The sequence below is a fragment of the Euwallacea fornicatus genome, chromosome 37, assembly GCF_040115645.1.
Source record: "Euwallacea fornicatus isolate EFF26 chromosome 37, ASM4011564v1, whole genome shotgun sequence".
NCBI lineage: Eukaryota > Metazoa > Arthropoda > Insecta > Coleoptera > Curculionidae > Euwallacea > Euwallacea fornicatus.
Genome location: NC_089577.1, coordinates 875,418 through 894,721, shown reverse-complemented (window position 1 = coordinate 894,721; position 19,304 = coordinate 875,418). Strand labels below are relative to the sequence as shown.

Genomic DNA, 19,304 nt, shown 5'->3' with positions numbered 1-19,304 from the left:
ATTAAATGACCTTTAAAGTTAAGTTTCAATTGTTAGGACTGGAGTATGTTGGGGTTCTACTTGGGGTTAACAATGCCCGCCGTGCTTTGCATTATATGGAAAGCTAAAATTATTTGTTTTTAATATTTAAAAAAATCTTCATGATGCGCCATTGGTTGTTACTCATTTTTGTTCTCGAGTTGCGCAACGGAAGGGCATTAGAGCAACGTTGTCACTTGTATACATTCCCTAATTTTTAGATTAATTTTTTTAATACCTACATTTCCCGGAAATTTATTAAAGAGAATCCGTGACTAGAGGAGTATTGTCAAAATTTTGGAGCTTTCGTAAATTTTGATATTTGGAAGAAACGTTTTTCTTGGGAAATTTAGAATTGGCAATGGCGCCTGCAAGTCAGCTGGGTCCAGTAGATCCAGTCAGCCGGTGTATTGACGTTAAAAAACAGTGGAATACCGGCGAACAGCGGGTCTAAATTAGCAAAAAGTCGTTAAGGGGGACAAAAGGGGCAATTGGGGCCCCATTTTCGCTCAGTTTACTCTTCGATATCGCTTCCTGCAGCCCGCGAAGGTCACGCCAGGGAAATCGGGTCATTTTTGCCGCGTACGGAAAACTTTTCTTTGTTCTTTGCGACCGGACAAACTGGTTTTTTAGGCTGGTCCGTACATACACGCAGCCAATGGTAAGTGACCCCCCAGCTGATTTCCATCATGTGTGTTTATGACCTTTTGGCCCCCATTGGGGGGCAATGCCCCAATGGGGCACACCTGAGAAAGTGACGTCCTTTTTCTATGAGCAACAGTAATTTTTTATCGTAATTTTTTAAATTTGAGACAATGCAGCGGACTATTTGCTTTTAATTGAAGGGGGTATTTAAAGGAGAGCAGGAGGGAAATACTATATTCTTTCTTGTACAATCTGGGAAATTTTATTATCACTCTCTCAGGGAGCTCCTTAGTGATCCTCAGAAATATTATTGTTGAGAGATTAGTTTAAATTCATTGTTCGTCGTCTTAAAATATTTGAGTGCTAGAAAAAGTATTTCAAAAATATTTATAAATCTAATAGTGTGATAGAACGCGATTTACCTTTGAGTATTTTACCTTGAGGGTTCAATCAGGGTAAACCTGAGGCTGAAATCTAGTATAGATATACTATTCCACTATTAGCAATAAGGTCGCCTTGAACTAGTATAAACAAATTTTAATTATTTTTACTGAAGCACAGGGATGTTCAAATTCCCCTCTCCAATTTAAAGTTTTTCCACTCTCATCTTCAACAAATCAATTTTTTCTCTTTCAGAGCTAAAACCAATCAAAGTCAACCTTCCAGTATTACTTTGCAAGTATTAAGAATTTCCTCAAAGCACCCTCTACTTAGTATTACAAACAACCAAAGAAGACTATTAGCCTCTCAAAGTACAAAGCAAGAATGTTTTTCCAAACGTCCACTGGAAACAATGTACAAAAGTGCCCTTCAGACACAACACCCAAAGCTCAACCAGCCCCTGATGAGTTGATGTTTGAGTTGGAGGACATATGTGAGGCCAAGGCCAATGAAGTCCAAGAACTGGCCTTGGACATTGTGTCCAAGATGGTGGAGAGCTGGCTGGATCCGACCAACATTGTGCAGGAGCTGCCCTGTTCCTGCAGGAGCGACGCTTTGGGCCACATCAAGGGGCCAAATTCAGTACAAAAAGAGACCAATTTTGACGGGGGCAGCAAAGGGAATGAAAAAAGGCCCCGCTGTAACACCGGGGACAAAATTGCCTCCCGCGGCCCGAATCCTGTGACAAAAGAATATTTAAGCCTGGTCTCCTTGCATTTGCCTGTTATTTTAAGGTTGTGCTTTGCCTGTCCGTTCAGGAAAGTTCGAGAGAAGTGCCGAGGAATTTTGGAAGTTGTCAGGGTCAGTTTCTCAGCTTCGAAGCAAGGGCGGTTTTGAGTTTGCAGTTTTTTTTTTTTAGGGGAAGGGGTTGCCTGTGCCTTCGCCTAGGGTAATGGGGCCCAGCAGCTTTGTGCAGTTCTCAGAGGTGAGTTTTATTTTAGAATTTACATGGAAAGGTTGCGTTTCGTGCCAGGTGTAGAGTCGTAGAGAAACCAAATGCTCGCGCTTATAGGTACATTGTTAATTTTTTCGAGCGGCACAGACTGCTTGTCGCTAGGCGGAATTTGCGCGCGCTGCTGCCAAATCTTATTACTCTCCCCTAAAAACCTCATCTATGACCTCAAAACTCTGAGCTTTCTTTCACTCTTCAATTCAATAAAAGGCAACGCGGCCTAGATGATGATGAAACAGAGAGAAGTCACTTTAAGTCAATGTCATGGCCAAATTCTACATTTAGTTTAAGGTGTGTGTGTGCGTGTCGGCCAGTGGCGTAGGCTCCAAGAAAATTGTCTCCGTTCGAAGGGTGGACGTGTCGGTTGCCGCTAATGGTGCTCCTCCATTGTCTTATTTTTGATTTACTCGTCCAAGGTCGGTCAGGACGACCGAGGAACGACGAAAAACAGCTGTTGATTACATGCGATTTGTTTTTCGGCCGCGGGCTATTACCGCTGATGACCGCACCATTTCTGCACAGTAAACACAATGTGTTTTTCGTCTGTCTAATAGGCAAAAGTGCCAGCAATGTGCGCTAGTTAAGTGGGCACGGTTCCCATAAACGTCGACTATAAAAAAAAATCAATTTCATTGCTAATTACGTTTTGGTCATGTGTTTTTTCAGGGAGCTCATAGAGAAATGTTTATTTTAAAGAGACATGATACGCCACTGGCAATGGTCTAGAATGGAGGTCTCAGTTATGACCAGAAAAAGTAGGGTTTTCATTGGTAGAAATTCAGAGGTGTGCATGCAGCCATTATTTCAAAATAGAGTAGGTATGTATTTTGAAATGTACAAAAATGGCCATTTTAGTTTTTTTTTTTGTATTTTGATTATACTGGTTCCGTCTCTAATTATTTTTTTCTTCTCTCCCTTATTTTTTAGAAAATTGAGTGTTAGTAGATGAAATTCAGAAGCGCACAGAGCAGATAGCTGAAATGAATCAGAGAGTGTTTGGAAATCACTGAGAACCTAGATTTTTTTATGTTTTGCGTGGTGAAATGGGCACGATCCGCCTCTGATAATAGTATACATATCTCGTTTGCGGCCTGTATAATTTCCGGGAAAAAAGTATTTTCATCAGAATCAAGGGCGTGCGTTGTGGTTATTCCAAAATCGACAGCAAATATTTTTAGTGTTTTTGAAAACCGCAATTTTCGGATTTTTGGAGTGATGAAATTAAAATAAACCTTTCAGATTCTAGCGTCGAAGAAATCTTGTTTTATAGTCATCTTATTCGCTCGCCTATCAGAGAGATTTTAGTTGTTTTTTTTTTAATTCTTTCCACCAAATACCTCTCGCATTGCAAATTTAGACTTTCCAGACAATTCCAATAAATAAACTAGTATATTTAGAAAAGAGGTAATAAATATTTCGGATTTATCTACAAATTAAACGCTTAGCACTAATGATAAGAAATTAGTTTAAAAATGCTTTAGTCCTATCACATATTACTTAATCTTTGATCTATGATCATCACAACCTTTCTCTCCTCCGCGCCAACATTTTTGGTCCACAAATCTTTACTGTCTATACAGCAGTATACTCAACGAGTGTTTGATCTTTGCTTCCTAATAATTAAATTACGATTATCAATAATGCGTCCCTCCGAAAATATACCAAGGCAGCAGCACTGACACAGTGACGCACACCAAACACGTGAGGCTCATGCTGAGCAAGCTGTTTGATTGAGCTTCCTGCCTCCAAGGGGGTTCAAGCAACTCGTAAGACTTCCTGTGAAACTCTTTCACTTCCACGTCGTGCTTGAAATTCACTCTGAAAGATGTCGCTAACGTTTTGATTGAGATTTGAGGATATTTATACCTTGAATTGACGTCTGTGTCTGAAGGAATGTCCCTGCGCCAGATCAAGTGGCCGCTATGGTTCTTCTCTAGAATCCATTCTGGTTCTGGTACTTGAAAATTCTCAGACATTACGCAGCTAAAATTTTAAGTCGTAAAAGCGAGAGATAAGAGTGCATGTTTGTTATTTGTGTTCAGTGTTAAGTGATATAATAATTAGATTTCCCGCTTATGTAGCAATTATTGATAACACTATGACTGGTCGAAATGGCCTCATTTATGTGTTTTTTTTTATTTACCTGTTTTTGTGGATCGATGCACTAAACTTCCTCTTTTTCGTTCCTGTTGCCTGCAACTACTGGCCCCCCTTTTCGACAGAAAACAACTTGTTTTCTGCTTCTATTAATAATATGGTAGTCTGTGCAGTATATTTTCGATTAGCCACCTGACACATCAACAACAAAACAGTTTGCCACCACCACGTAGAATCGTTCGTTGTTCCATGTCGCTCTGTTGCCAATCTGTCGGTCGAATGACGTCCGTTCATCATTCCGGCAAGTGAAAGATACCAATTATTGAATGATTGACCTTCGACGTTGCCGGAGTTAATTGTTATTAAGTATAGATGCGAATTTTGCTTCGATTGTCACAGGGAGGGGTAAATGTGGCAACCGGCGTCAAAAGTGCTGCGAAGGAAAAATTCTGTTTGAAATATGCTGATCCTTTCCGGTCATGTCATCTTCAGATTCAATGGTTCTAGGACTTTATAACTTTAACAAGCGATACTTTTCTAGTACCAATTGATAGGATATTTGCGATTTCCTAAAATGGCTCCGTTGCTGGTGCCAAATGTTTTAGAAACCAAAACCATTTTTCCATATATTTTTTTTGGAAATTAGAAATTCCGGTCTTGTTATCCTCCGATTTTAAGGGATGCAGGACCGTTTCGTTAACTTTAGCAAATTGCTTTTATATTTTCGTTTTAATAATGGTTGATCGAAATTTGACAATTTCCTTACCTAGTTTTATTGGAGATATCGAATTTCAAAAACATCAAAGGATTTTTCTGAAAACTAGATATTCAGATCCTGACTGTAAAGTATCCGAGACAATTTAGCAAATAGAAGGTAAACTGCTGTCCTCTATGAGCTGAAACGACAAGTTCGGGTTCGGCACACTTCATCTCTAACAGGGTGTCGCATCACCGTTCGACGTAGTTTCTGCTACTATGGCCCAGGTGGCGCCACAGATTCTTGCGGGATTCTATTCAACAATTTCCCGCCGGCAATATACTATGTACCGTTGATTTCCATTAAAATCCAAATATTTACCTAAGAATTTACAATGTAGATATAAGTAATGGTATATAATGACTTGTTTTTCCTGTTTCAGCTGCCGTTTATGGGAACATGCGACGAGAAGGTAAGTTAACCCATCATTGCTTAAGGTACAACTGGGAGTCCCTGGTAGAAAGAGCAAAGCAAACAATATCACATGTATACGGAGTGATCAGCAGGCGTTTTATACGAGATTTTTATAAAAATTGTGTTTATTTTTATGTCCTCGTTTCAGTTGGCAGGCGAGCCTGTAGGCGACAGGACCGGCTCAGTGGGCGGGGTTACGAAAGTTACAGTTTTCTTAGTATTATCAGATAAAGGATCACTCCGGCCCTGTTAAGTTGGGGGGTTAATTTTAGGTTCTGAGTCGTTAGCCTCAATTTTGCTTCTCTTTAAGACGTAAACAAGGTCGTTCTCTTGTCCCTTTACTCAAGCTTTATTTCATCTAAAACACTGGCTTTATTAAGAGAGAAAAGCAGAACGCCCCGATTTAAGTACACAATGAGACACTGTTTAAAAACCAATTAAGTCAGATAGTAATGAGTAACGAGATTAAGACTGGTCGACAAACACGCACCGAGAACGCAATGTGTTGTTAGTATTGCGTAAGCCGCATGTTTAAACTGGAGCTTGCTTCGGTGGTAGAAGCGGCTTCAGCCCCCCTTGAAGCCGGTCATTTATTAATAGGCACATTTAATTGTTGTTTGTGTGCGAAATTTGGCCACATTTCAACCGGCTAAATTTAACTCCGTCGGAATGTGCGGAACTGATTTATTTCAAGTATTTCGCTGCGATCGTTGACACACAATCGTGGGGTGAGATGCGATCTAGATCCGACCCTGGAGGGGCTCTCAATATGCGAAATTGGTGCGAGTAAACATGCATCAATCTTTCCTGAGCAACGAGCGTAAAGTCGGTGAGGAAGATGTCACCAAAGATCAAATAAATTACGAATATGTAACAATGAGCATTAGCAAAAAAATTGGATGCCTTTGTCTGCGGTTTTTGAATACAATGGCAGACGCGGAGACATCTTCGTTTCATATAATGACAGTCTCAGTCACACAAAATTTGAGCCGAAAACGACCTTACGATCGGGTAGAGCTAAAATTTCCGAGTGAGGCGCCACCATTTTGTTACCGCCAACGCTCAATCAGGAAACGATCCTTCATCGTCACCCAAATAACTTATTTCAAATTCATGGGATTGATTAAATAAACGGTTAGTGTTGAAGGGAAATGACAGCAGATCTGGAAAAATCGTGGAGGCCAAAGTGAAGCGGAAAGACTTCAGAGGAAATCGGATTTGAACCTTGATCATTTTTCAATTTTACATAGAGTTAGGTCGCCTTAGATCTGGAAACTGTAAAAATTGACGTTCCGGAACGACAAAAATTTGTTCCTCTGTGCGTCGTCGTAGATCTGGACATTCTGGAGTCCCATTAATGCTTTTAAGCCATCATTGTCAAGGGTAAATTACACTCTAAGCAAGGACTAGGAAGTTCGTTTATTCCTACCGAGTGTTGAGAATTAAGATCCTGTATAAGCAAAATTAAGTTTTAGCGAGAGGATTAATAATGAAATCCGCCTGACGTTAAGGATCATTTTACAACTTGCGTCTTACAATTTTTTTTTATAGTTTAATAATTAAGTTTAGTAGCTTCAGATATGGATATTTTGGAAGGAAGAAAGAAGAATTATTTTTTTATGTCAATATTACTGAAGATACCTTAAGTCAGGAAACTATTAACGGCCGTTGCTCATCTTGGATAAAGGCTAACAATTTTTTTTCTACTTCGGTGTGGCCGACTTGAACGGTCTTAGATCTGTGTTTTTCGGGGGCCATAGCTTTCACCCTGTGCTTGTGACGATTCACGATTTCGGAACGTGCGTTCGGGTTGTAGTAGGGTAAAAATGCGGTATTTTTAAATTGTGTTCGTGGCGTCAATACTTGTTTGTCGCTACTGATCGGCGTGGGCGTTTTTTGCGTTTTAAATTTTGCAATTTTTGCCTGACCGCAATTTCCCTATGATCCCAACTTTTTCCAGGAACTCAACCGACATTTCCAGGAAAATCCACATAATGCGATAATCGATTGAACGGCTACAAAATAAACAATAATGGACGCCCACATGAGCTGTTTAATTTTAAATCCGGTGCATTCAACTTAGATGCATCGGATTTGGTGACTTATCGGATTTAGAGTGCCGGACAGTTCCTGGTGACACAATTCTTATTATTAAAGCTGCATTAAAACTTTCAATTCAGAAAGCTGAGGGCCATCTCGGCAATAAAATTTGTTTATTTTCGGACATTGTATGCCCATCCAAGGCCGAAACTGTACACATTATGTGTGCGAGCGCTTAACAAGCTTAATTTTCTGCTACTGAACGTGTCCAATGTTGAATTCATTGGTAATGTTTTTTTGGGCATCTTCAAATTATTTCACAAACTACGAAATAGCGTTTTAATCAGACGGCTATTTTCGTATCAGCGGGATTATTATATAATGTAGGTCAACGATGTGTGATAAGAGGAACACAATAACAACGCAAAACGCGCCTTTCTTTGCCTAAGTCTGAACGTCCTCTTCGCACACCCAATTTACCCGTTTATTTTGCAACAGATGACTTGTTCTGGATACTTGTGCCTGGCTTCAAGGAGGCCACATGCACCAGTGTGCTTTTTTAATGGCGTTCTTGACTAGGAAATACGCCACCAGGACTAAGTCTGGATGGCGCGCAGGCCAACAGGTGCTTGTTGCTATCCGGAAACGTTTACTGGAAAGACAATTTTGATCTTTTGATGACCGTTTTTATTGGGTCGTGAATTCGGGAAACGATCCTTGGCATTTGCCCGGCCTTCCGCGTGCTTCTTTTCACCCGAGAATAAACGGGAATTTATGCCTCAGAGCGTTTTTCCAATGCTCCGGTTATTTTTAACCGCCGCACAGACTCTTATCGGAATAGAGTGGCCTTATTCGTCTAACCTTGTTGGGAAAAAATCGAAACGAAAACAAAGTTGATAAATGCGCTCGGTGACGCACATGGATATTGTAATATCCAGTTATGCTCACTTATCCGAGTACCGAAATTATTTTCCTTCAACATTGTCTAATTCAATAAAATAGACATAACTCATGCTTTTGCATGGGCTTGTTTACTCAGAATATCTAATGTGCCGCAGCCCCTAATGAAAAAGTAATTTGATTGAGAGTTACTATCGTATCATCTAAACCCTCAAAGGGTCTTCAAAAACCCCTCTCGCAATGCCCATCCGTGCTTGCATCAGCCCTGATTAGAATTGTTTTGAACCTTGAGATTTACATTATTTTCTTTCGGCCAACAAATAATTATTGTCAATGACTTCACTCGACCAATATTTGCTTTCAAATTATTGTCTGGACTAATCGGGTCATCTTTGTTTCCCTATCGCCATCCTTCTGATAAATCGACCAGTTTGCCCCCTGATAAACTGACTCATTGTCCTCCATCCCTAATAGCCATCAAAATTTCACGAACAGCAGTAATTTGGCGACGGTTTGACAACGCCGCCAGCGATCCCGAGTCGGTTGCTAAGGGATCAGCTGATCCGCATTTCCTAGCCGGCCGAATGAAATCAGCTGTAGCGGCGTTGCCGCACGCATCACGAAAAGTGCGTGTGCGGAAGCGCTTTTCGGACCCAGTGGCGTCTCGCCGGTGGGAGAAAGAAATAGGTCGGGTACCTGGGTTGGAAAGTCATAAATAAGGTGGTTTTGGGTGCCGTACAGTATTAAATGTCATTTGGTGTTAGCGGGGTGATGCCGGTTTTCGAGATGGTTAAGGAGGCCTTGAGTCATCCGATCAGTTCTCTGGTGATGGAGTGGTTCAAGAAGAGAAGAGAGGTATTTATTTGTTGTTAATTTATTTATTTTAGACAGTGCACCAAAAGCTGCAAGGGTATGTTTTTTTTTTTTAATCATGGCAACGCCGTAAATAGTTTGCCAAATAAAAGCACAACCTCTCGTCGTCGTTTATATCAAATTTTGTTATTTTTGCAATCAAATAAAACTACAACTTTAACGTCATTTTAAATAAACAATAGAGCGACCTTGTCAGCTGCAACATCTGATAGGTGTTGCAAGGGCAACACCGTAACCATTTTGACAGCAGTTTGACATTACGTAAAGGCAAAGGCATATCGATGCCGTCTAGGGTCCGTTAAGTATTAAATTTTTTTGAAAACAAAAGTGAAATTGTTCTATTATCGCTTGGTACTTGTTAGGTAGCGTAACGTGCCAGGTTTTCGAAAACGAAAACAAAAGCAAATCGCGTTGTTGCCGCCTCTCTATCGGTTTCTCCTAATTTTTGAGTACTGCAAAGTCGGACTTTGGGTTTCGCCTGCAATGGTAGATGTTTGTCAATGAGGCGCGGCGGAGTTGCCACATCTCGGACTGGTTACCATTGACAACCGGGCCGGTATCGGAGAAATTTCACTTTTGCTTACATCGCGGCTAATTGAGCAGCGGTCCGGTTTAGTTAGTAGGTTTTTAGTCGTAGAAGGCTTCGGATAGGTCGCGCTACGTTTTCACGTACGAACATGCTCGAGTGACGGTTGTCCGATCCATAGCCGTACCGGACTTTCGCCACACCGCGATGACAGGACCGACAAAACTGATGGTCTCAAGTCCACGCCACTGCTGATAAAACCATTGTGTTCAGAAATTCGTGATTTCGATTAACCGATTCTTCCTCGATTCGCCAATCTATTATTAGAACAATAGGAAAAATTGCCCCCCAGTGGACAAAGGTGCCACAAAACAAAGGAAAACTTGCACCCTCAAAATTCCGGTGGCCCGTCAGCAAGTGGGGGGTGGCCCCAGCGAGGGAGTTGTCCCTCTGGACCACCTCTCCAACTCTAACCTAGATGTAAGTATGTAACTAGCTGGTATCGCTGGATTCAGTGATGGCAGAAAAAAATAGAAATTAATGTCACGTCGGTAGTTTCATTAATATTAATGGCGTGAAGGGTCTGCGACGCACAGTTGGTTAATTATATGTAAACTGACCCATTATCCTGTTCCTGTTTCAACACGTTCATGACCGTCATGATTCCCATCAATGTCGGCACTAGGGAGATAGTTCGTTTAAGACTCCATTGGTTCAGGTCCGCGTTAATTCCAAACGTTTCGACAAGTGGTCAATACCATTGTCAGAATTTCGGTTAAACTTGTGTATTAATGCGAAACGTGCTCTGGCTTAAGAATTTCGATAATACTTAAACGAGGTGGCAATAGCCACCAAAGCCCCATTGGAAGTTTTATTTATCAGCGTAAGTCTTTGGTGCGGCATTATTAATTTTGAGCCCCGTTTTAAGAGTCTTTAGTACGGCATTGATCCTTAAAAACCCGAAATGTTAATGCCCCGATTTTCTTGAGGAAATTCGTAGGAATTGGCTAGCATATGAGGCGCAGCCATTTTTTCATAGGCGGGAAAGTCGTTTTCTTGTGTTACAGATTTTTAAATTGTGTAACGCCGAAGGAACAAAAATTGGCGCGGTCATCGTAACTATGTAAAAATATTTTTCTCATATTTGATAAAATCTGTCACAATTTGACGTGTATCGCTGCGGCGCAGCCGCTCGAAATTGCAAAAAGTGGTTTCGTTCCTCGTAAGCTTGAGTAGATATTTGCTTTTTTGCGTTTCATTGTAAATTATTTACATTCAAACGCCAATTTCAGCAGCGTGAACATCCTTTTTTACGCCCTTCTGTGGAGATTTTTGTGTTTAGTACAAGCTGCGCTATGATTTTTTCCAAAAAACATGTTGGCGCTACCCCCGCGACTTGGAAAAACTGTTCGAAATCCATTCTTGACGGGGTAACAGCCTCGTCACACTGCAACAATATTCTTCAGTCACGTTCGTACTGTTTTTTCAGTACGAACTGCGTTGGCGAATTTCAGCTTTATAGCTCCGTGTGGTCAAACTCTTATTTGCTGCCCACCACTGGGCCGTATCTCTCGAATTGTTCAATTAACGAATTTCTGTTACAGGATTCAGCACCAGCTCCGTTGCCGTACCAGTTTCACTTCTTTAAATAATCTATTTTACCCCCGCGAACAGTTACAATTCACGACAATATGGCGCCAGCAATCACGTGGGATGTTTACTTCTGCCCCCTCACAGATGGCGCCATCGCGCAACATCAACATTTCCACAAAAACAAAAAGGCATCAAACCGTTCTGTTTTGCTCTTCAAATGCATTCAGCGACTGATCGAAGACCTTGAACGGGCTTCAAATTTATTCCTCGGGTCGATTTAAATTCGAAATTCACACAAACTATAATGTCAAGTTTCCCTTTTTCAGTGCTGGATGACGCGTAGAAGACGAGCTCACTTTTACAAGGTTTTTGTGGGCGTCTATGTCAATTTTGAAATGCTAAAATTTGCGTTTAATTGCATTGTTTAAGCAACAAATTAGATTGGGGTTCGGAGTTGTCGGTTTTTGCAAGTACGGTGACATGTTTCTCGGTGGTTTAGTTGCTGTCATTTTGTGGTTTTTGCCGTCGTTCTGGGGTCGTTTAGCCATTGCATCAGGACAGTGCACTCGGGGTAATTTTCAGGGCAGGTTGTTATGAAACATATGTAAAGAAGTTGTTTACGCACTGGGGTTCATTATTATTCGCGACTAAAAGATAATTAAGCGTGATGTCGATTAATATGAATTTATTATTGTCTATATGCATGACCGCTTTAATGGAGGACAACAAGCCGGGGGCCTCTCTAATACGGAAAATCGCGTAGAGGTTTCCATGAAGTGCCATGATTTGTCTGTCTCGCCTCCGAATTGTCTGTTAGCAACAGTTTATCACCCGTATCAGCCTAGTGGTTAGTATCCTTGAGAGTTCTCCGATAAGATTAATTCTGAAAAAATACGTTCATTAGGTACATAATATTCAAACTAGCAACAAGACAACACCCCCTCCCTCCCCCCCTCCCTCCCCCCTCCCTCCCCCCCTCATTCTCTCCTCCTCCCCTCCCTCCCCCCTCCTTCTCTCCTCCTCCTCCTCCTCCTCCTCCGCCACCGCCGCCGCCGCGGTCCTCCCTTCTTTGCGTTGTTTTTTCGCTCGCGGAGGAATTAATTCGAAACCGGTCAAATTGTTTTAGTTGTGGTCATCAAATCAGTCAGCTTAACAATCAAAAACGATGACCGGAGATTTTCTTGCCAATAGACCTTGGGAGCGGCCTTAATTCGAACTTTGCGTAATTCCAGCGACACGTGGCGGCGGCCTCTCCAGGCGCTTATAAATCCAGATGTTTACTCTCTTTCTCTCTCATTCTAATCTAGCATCCATTTTTCATAAACGCTTCCTCGTGTCGTCTAAGGGGACCCAGCTATCAGGTTGTGCTGCAAAGAAACAATTTCGCGTCATACTTTGATACGAGCTTGTTTTTCGCCCTTGAACAAGGCTTTTAAAAATAGAAACCTTTTAAAATCGAAAGCTTTATATCATATAAACTCCAGGAAAAATTTGTTTTTTTTTATTTTTTTATTCGATTGACGTATGAGATTCCTGCGTCTTTGATCAATGCCAGAAGACTAACACACCGCAAAGTATCGGGTGACATTGATGGATGCTTCCAGGGACATCTGTTGGACACTTAATGTTCTATTTTTGACATTCGTGCGAAAACTCATAATGGGATTCATATAAGAAAAAATCGGGCGCTATGTTAGTCGCTTTTCGCGTCACCGTCCTGCCTCTGAGTTTTAGGTGGAAGTGAATTTAATTGGTCAATTTCAAACGTGCGTTGACACTGACGTTGCCCCTTTCCGAAATGTATGGAAAAATTGTTGAAATGTAAAATACTAGAAATGGCGCTTTTTCAGTGATTTTTCGATGAAATTAAATTCAGACGTATTAACTGAATTCTAGAGTTAAAAGAAATTATTGAAAAATTGAGAGTTCGATTCATCTGTTTTTTTTTTTAATGTAGTTTTCCGGATACGCCTCTGCTTTTTAAATTCACTAAATTAATTTTCTCTCTAATTCACTAATTTAACTTTTAGGTGTGCTCCTAACCCCTGTAATTGGCGGTAGGCTAGACGCTCAGTGACACAATTTATCTCCAAATACATGCCATAACATCGAAGAAAATAGTTTTTTCCTTTATTTTAATTTGATCATTTTAAAATTCGACTAAACTCAGCGGCGTGATCTGTTTCCAAATACTGCAAGAATAAAGCTATAAAAATCCTACTCGTGTCCCGTGCCCTTGACACTGATACGTAGATATTTGAGGCTCGATGGCGACGAAGTCATCTGTGTCTTCTGCTAGATTTAAAACTTTATTTAGAACGTTCCAGAACGTTCGACAGCACGTTTGACCCCCTTAGATATCCATCAAGGTGTTTGGGATTTCCAAAAGGAGGTGACAAAGACTAGCTCTCTTAAAACTAATCCAATAGCCTTTTTCCTAACCACGCGAATAACAAAGGAGATAAGAGATAAATAATTACTAATTAATGCAATCTATCACAATGAGAACGCTCGTTCGATGAAAATGAGATTTTTAGCTGCGCACAGGGGTGAACTCGCCCCTGCGCCCGATAAGGAGTCATTGACTGCGACTTAACGAGTTTGACCCAAATAAATTCAACGACGATTGATAAGGGATTTGTTAATAACAATTTTCAAGGACGTAGCTCGTTGCTAAGAGGCAGTGCAGTGGGGGCCTAGTTTAGATTCGTTTAAAAAAGTCCCGCCTTCGAGATCGCTGAAGAAGAAAAATGAGACATTACCAATTTTAATATATTGTCTAATAATCGTTGTTGCATATAGATAGTGATAAATGCAAATGCGCTTCACATGTTCCGGAGGCGATAAGCACAAGGACAAATCATTAATAATTCAAATTTTTTTTTTTATTTTCCCCGGTTTTCTACTTAAGAACCGGCTGGAACCGGTTCTTTATTTTTTATACAATTTTCCCAATCTAGCCAGTTATTTTATCAATGTTCATGATTGCGAAAGTTCAGTGAAACACGGCCATAGCGTAACATTTAGAAACCGATCGGCGTAACGACGTTTGTGTCCGATTCGGTGTCAGTCTGGGGTCGATTCGAATCGCAAGTGCACGCCCTAAGGGGTGAAGTTTGATCACTTTTTCGGGGCGCGTTCGCCAAGGTGTCCACAACTACTGGAACGGTCACGGTACGTGAGGTTCCACTATCTCATTTGTTGCTAGTAACCCTTAATGATTTCAGCTCGAGACTGCCGCCGTCCCGAAGACTGTCAAAATTGATTTTTGACAACTGCCGGAACAGCGACGTGGCCGCATCAGAAAAGCTGCGCGAGAACAAATTCTTCATAAAAACGTCCTTTTCAATAATGAAGTTCTAGCGCACGTGTATTCAAACGCTCTAATTTAATTATTGGCAGCAGAATCCGAGATAAAGGGACGGACGCGCTCACGCAATGTTCGTTTTAAATATCAAACGATGGAAATAGCAATAAACCTTATTATATTCTTGAATTCGTAATTATTTAAAACTCTGTTAAGTTGTTTACTCGCTACAAAGCTGGCACTGTTGCCGCTCCCTCAGCGAGAGGCAGCAGTTCTAGGGCGGTAACTGTCTCTCGGGGAGACAGCTTGGAGTATGAAAAGTGTCATTTTTGTTATAGAAGTTGTGGGGAGTTGTTTCGGGACTTAGGAATGGGGAATTGAGGGTTGCATAGGCGACGATGTGGCAACACTGCGCAAATATATATATATATATATATATTAAAGCACTCTGGTATATTAGAAGGTGCGTAGGTTTTTATCGTCTGCCACGAATACATACAGACCCGTGCATCAGTAATTTGGCTGTTTATTTTGACTTGGGCACTTTCGAATGTTCTCGTTAATGATTGAGAAACCTCCAAGGATTTTCCGCACAGCGCGACAACAATGCGGAAGCACTATTACGATTACATTGTTGCCATTTTTTTTTTGGCGCAGACGCACACTCTCTTCGTGGACGCTTTCCTGCAAAACAATCGCCTGGACCATGTATCCCAGGTAATGGGGTACCACCCTTCCTACCTGGAACAGTTCTTGAAGACACAGCACTTCATCCTGCGGGGGGATGGCCCGCTGCCCTTCGACTATCGCCACTACATCGCCATCATGGTAAGTTTGTTTAAGAAATCAAGGTTGGGGGGGGGGGACTTACATCGGTTACATACATTGTTGCGTGGTCCCGCGTGGGTTAAGTTGTTGATTTATGCCGCTGCGTTTCGCTCTGTTAGGTACTGGCGGCACGTGTAAGGCCTGTTTTCCTTTCGAGAAACGCGAGGTCACTCTTCGTTCGATTTAGGAAAAATTCTCTTCTTTAGATCTTCGAGTCGATGTTTGCCTAGTTTCTGGCGCCATCTAAACGGAGAGCTCGAAAGGAGGTTAGGAATATATTTTTTTCAAATTTTACCGGGCTTCATTTTTAAAAATGCATTTCTTTAATTTTTGGGAAAATAGCTTTCCACTGAATTTTCGCTAATATGAAGTAGTGTTGCCTCGAAATAAGAATCGGAATTCTTTAAGATATTTCTCATTACTCTTACTATATTGTAACATTTTATTTCTTAGTATGTTTTATTTATCACACGCGTTGAGGAAATCCGTAATAAACGTATCGTTCTATTATGCTCAAGGTTTTGTGATTAGATATTGTTATTTAGCATTTTGGGTTAGTTTATACCAATTAAGAAATATTAAGATATTTGCTCCGATCTTAGCGCCCTCTTTTGCCGGCAGCCCAAAGGTGAGTTTAAAGAGCGGTCAAGCTCTGCAGTGTCATTGCACCAATTATCACAACTTCCGTTATTAATTCATAGATGTTGTTTCTAGTAGAGCTGTCCCAATTTTTCATCCAATTTACATGTTGAATCGAGTAACGAACTGGGGAAAGTTTTCGACAACAATTTAAGTAAACGAACGATTCAAAGTACGAACCAAACATGAGTTTTTTACGATCCTTTCGTTATTTTCAATTAAAAATTATTTATGGGTTTGTCGTTGGTATATTACCAATCACATTACAGGCATTTTTCCACAGTTTTTAACTCGTATAAAATGATCCTTAATGAGTTAATTATGGAATCTAGTAATCAAAATGTTTTTTTTTTCTTAATTTTTACGGTTAAAATTATTGCGGTTGTAACAATTTGCAGGCAGCAGGGAGGCACCAGTGCAGTTACATGATCGCCCTGCAAAAGCACGAATTCCTGCTGCAGGGCGGCGACCAGAACTGGCTAAGGGGGTTAAAGTGCGTGCCCCAAAAATTGAGGAACCTCTATGATATTAACAAGATCTTGGCGCATAGGCCGTGGTTGCTGCGTACTTCTCATATTGAGGTAAGTGTTGTTGAGATCAACTGGAGATAGTTCTTAGCAAATCCGTTTTAACAGAAACTGACAAAATGCGGCAATGACTCCTGGTCATTGGCAGAGGTGGTTCACGCCATCGTCATTCTCACCCACTTCCATTCACTCTGCTCGTTCGTATTCTCTTGCGGGGTGAACCAGGAGTTGGATCACGCCGGCGGTTACGAGTACCCTGGGGGGCTGTGCCCGGTTTCGGGCGCGACCGTTCTACCCAAATCGGCCGATATTCCTGGCGCCAATGCGTCCGAGGATGGACGAGAAGTTGATTTGACAGCAGGACGGCAAGGTGAATTTTTCGTTTAGTAACGTTATTCCTCATAGAAATAGGGATCATTCACACACATTAACTCTGACCGGTTTAGAAATTTTAGCCGTTTTCGAGATATTTATTACGAATTTGCACTTTCACCATTGTTGAGGTTTTTAAAATTATATTGCCAAAATACGAGGCCGAGTTGCAGCGTGTCTCCGCCTTTTTCTTGTTAATTTGTCCACACGTCGAATATTAAATTAAAAATTCTTGACAATCTCGAACGCGTTAAGTGATTAAATCGGCGTTCATTTATTTGGGTTTAAATATGTACCGGCTGAATTCTTAATGAAGAAATTCTTAATCATGGTGATTGCGCTAAATCCTATTAAAAAATAGCACCATTACCTTTGCACTTAATATGTTATTTTAAATATTTTATTTGCTAAACAAGTAAATTGCTGCCCTACATGTTCCATTTCCTTGAGAAAATACCTACGTCCCTCAATTCTTCGTTAGAACCGTCCTTAACAACTGTCTTTACTACTGCATCTCCGCCTTTTTATAATCATTTTCACCATAATTTAGCAGCTTTCTTTCGCATTCAACATTATCACGAATTTCCCATGTTCAAATCGACATGTCGACTAAACGAACTTTTTTTTATGAAGATTGGGGTGAAGTGGTGGGTGCCTGTCCCCCCTCGCCAACGGAGCCCGAGGTGGGGATCACCACTTTAATGCAACGAATGAAGACTCTATCGGAACAAACCGAGGAGTGCACCCCTGTTGAGTTGGCCAAAAGGTTCGAAAATATCGAGGTTGGTTATTTTTTTTGTTGGTCTAAAGTGCAGTAACACAGAGAGATTGTTTAGGTGCAATCAGCGGAGCTGGGTGTGGTTGGCCCCGAGCCCCAAGAAACACCTGCGGACATCAGCTACTTTGTGGACGACCCCGGTTTCCAGTACCAGGATTTTGCCAAACGTGCCGAAAGCGACATCCACACGTTCCGCGTGCAAGATTACTCTTGGGACGACCACGGTTATTCCACGGTGAATCGACTTTACAACGACGTGGGGACCCTGTTAGACTCCAAATTCAAGACGGCCTATAATCTGACGTATTATACCATGGGAGGTCGCACCGACGTAGATACATCTCGATTCAGGCGCGCCATCTGGAATTACATTCAGGCATTGTTGGGAATTCGGCACGATGACTATGATTATGGAGAGATCAACGCCTTAGTGGAGAAATCCCTGAAGAGCTTCATCAAGACTGCTTGCTGTTATCCAGAACGCGTCACCAAAAAAGTGTACGACCGGGTGATGCGCGAGTTCCGGCACAGCGAAAAAGTACACGTAAATCTAATGGTTTTGGAGTCACGCATGCAAGCCGAACTTATTTACGCCCTGCGCACAGTCAACCGCTACCAGCTCTATAATTGAGCGTCAACTGATGCCATGTGATTTGGTTTTGTTTATGTGTACATTTGACTAACGCCGCTAGAGGCGAGGATGTTTATTTGCCGAGGTTAGTCTCGATTATTCTTCAGTTGTCGACCGATCTGAAGGAATTCATCAAGTTTAAGCAAAAGAGCCATTACTCACTATATTTTGTTAATTATTGTTTATTGTAAGTACAAATCGAGACAGGCCCAGCTAATGATGCCTCAGTTCAATATTAACCGCGGTTTGAGTTGCGTACGAATTTCCCGGCATTGAATATATTGCGTTGATCTCATTTCCATTAAGTTCGATGGCTCGGTTAGTAGTCATCATCAGATGGGCCCGTCACTCTAAATCCGGTTCGGCCATACGTCGTATCGACGTACGCTTCATATCTGAGTGCAGGATTTCAAGAAACAAGGGGGCAGGGCCACCTCACGACGGCACCCCGCCCTATTTTGTGATATTTAATAATTATATTATCAATGTGATCATGTGAATAGTTTTTTAGAATCTGTCTTTCGATTATACATTATTGCGTGTAATTGAAAGACGACGTAATCAGAGTTATTATTATTAATTTTTTTGATGTTATAAACCGTTTAGACTGCTAGTGAGACGTTAATTTAATAATTATAATACGACACGCAAAATAAATGGAGAGTGTGAGAAATATATAGTTTTTGAAATTTAGGTAATAAGCGTTTTATTTCGCCATTTGTGATTGTGACCAACCTGGTTTACAGTAAATGCTCCAGGTGAGCGGTGGAGGCGCAGGTCGTCACGTTCCGAACATGGCCTTGCCCTGCAGCAGGGAAAATACGAGCGACATCTGGTGGACAAAACACAAGACACGAAATTTGAGGTTATATTTGTTACTCCTGCGTTTGTGTATGTTCATATTTCGCAGTCGAACGGACGATATTTATCTTGTTATTTCTGTAGGTGAATTTTGAACGTGAGTAA

At 41.2% G+C, this 19,304-nt stretch overlaps 2 protein-coding genes across 2 annotated transcripts; one reads left to right on the top strand and one right to left on the bottom strand.

Moving 5' to 3' along the window:
* The first annotated feature begins 408 nt into the window (after positions 1-408).
* Positions 409-19,031, top strand: Sesn (Sestrin). Its single transcript, XM_066300910.1, has 9 exons — positions 409-679; positions 1,300-1,905; positions 1,964-2,029; positions 5,293-5,322; positions 15,221-15,391; positions 16,429-16,611; positions 16,666-16,927; positions 17,563-17,711; positions 17,766-19,031. The coding sequence occupies exons 2-9, from the start codon at positions 1,429-1,431 to the stop codon at positions 18,336-18,338; spliced, it is 1,911 nt and encodes a 636-aa protein (XP_066157007.1). The 5' UTR covers positions 409-679; positions 1,300-1,428; the 3' UTR covers positions 18,339-19,031.
* On the bottom strand, positions 3,427-4,453 carry LOC136349398 (uncharacterized). The gene is made up of 3 exons (XM_066300923.1): positions 4,200-4,453; positions 3,923-4,039; positions 3,427-3,874 (listed from the first exon to the last, which is right to left on the bottom strand). The coding sequence occupies exons 2-3, from the start codon at positions 4,030-4,032 to the stop codon at positions 3,691-3,693; spliced, it is 294 nt and encodes a 97-aa protein (XP_066157020.1). The 5' UTR covers positions 4,033-4,039; positions 4,200-4,453; the 3' UTR covers positions 3,427-3,690.
* Positions 19,032-19,304: the final 273 nt, after the last annotated feature.

Bases quoted from the DNA above. Each gene is read 5' to 3' on its own strand.
- Sesn (XM_066300910.1), top strand. From the start codon at position 1,429: ATGTTTTTCCAAACGTCCACTGGAAACAATGTACAAAAGTGCCCTTCA. The intron at 5,323-15,220 runs GTAAGTTAACCC...TTTTTGGCGCAG, and splicing joins TGGGAACATGCGACGAGAAG to ACGCACACTCTCTTCGTGGA. The intron at 17,712-17,765 runs GTTGGTTATTTT...GAGATTGTTTAG, and splicing joins AAAGGTTCGAAAATATCGAG to GTGCAATCAGCGGAGCTGGG.
- LOC136349398 (XM_066300923.1), bottom strand. From the start codon at position 4,032: ATGTCTGAGAATTTTCAAGTACCAGAACCAGAATGGATTCTAGAGAAG. The intron at 3,875-3,922 runs GTATAAATATCC...GACATCTTTCAG, and splicing joins GACACAGACGTCAATTCAAG to AGTGAATTTCAAGCACGACG.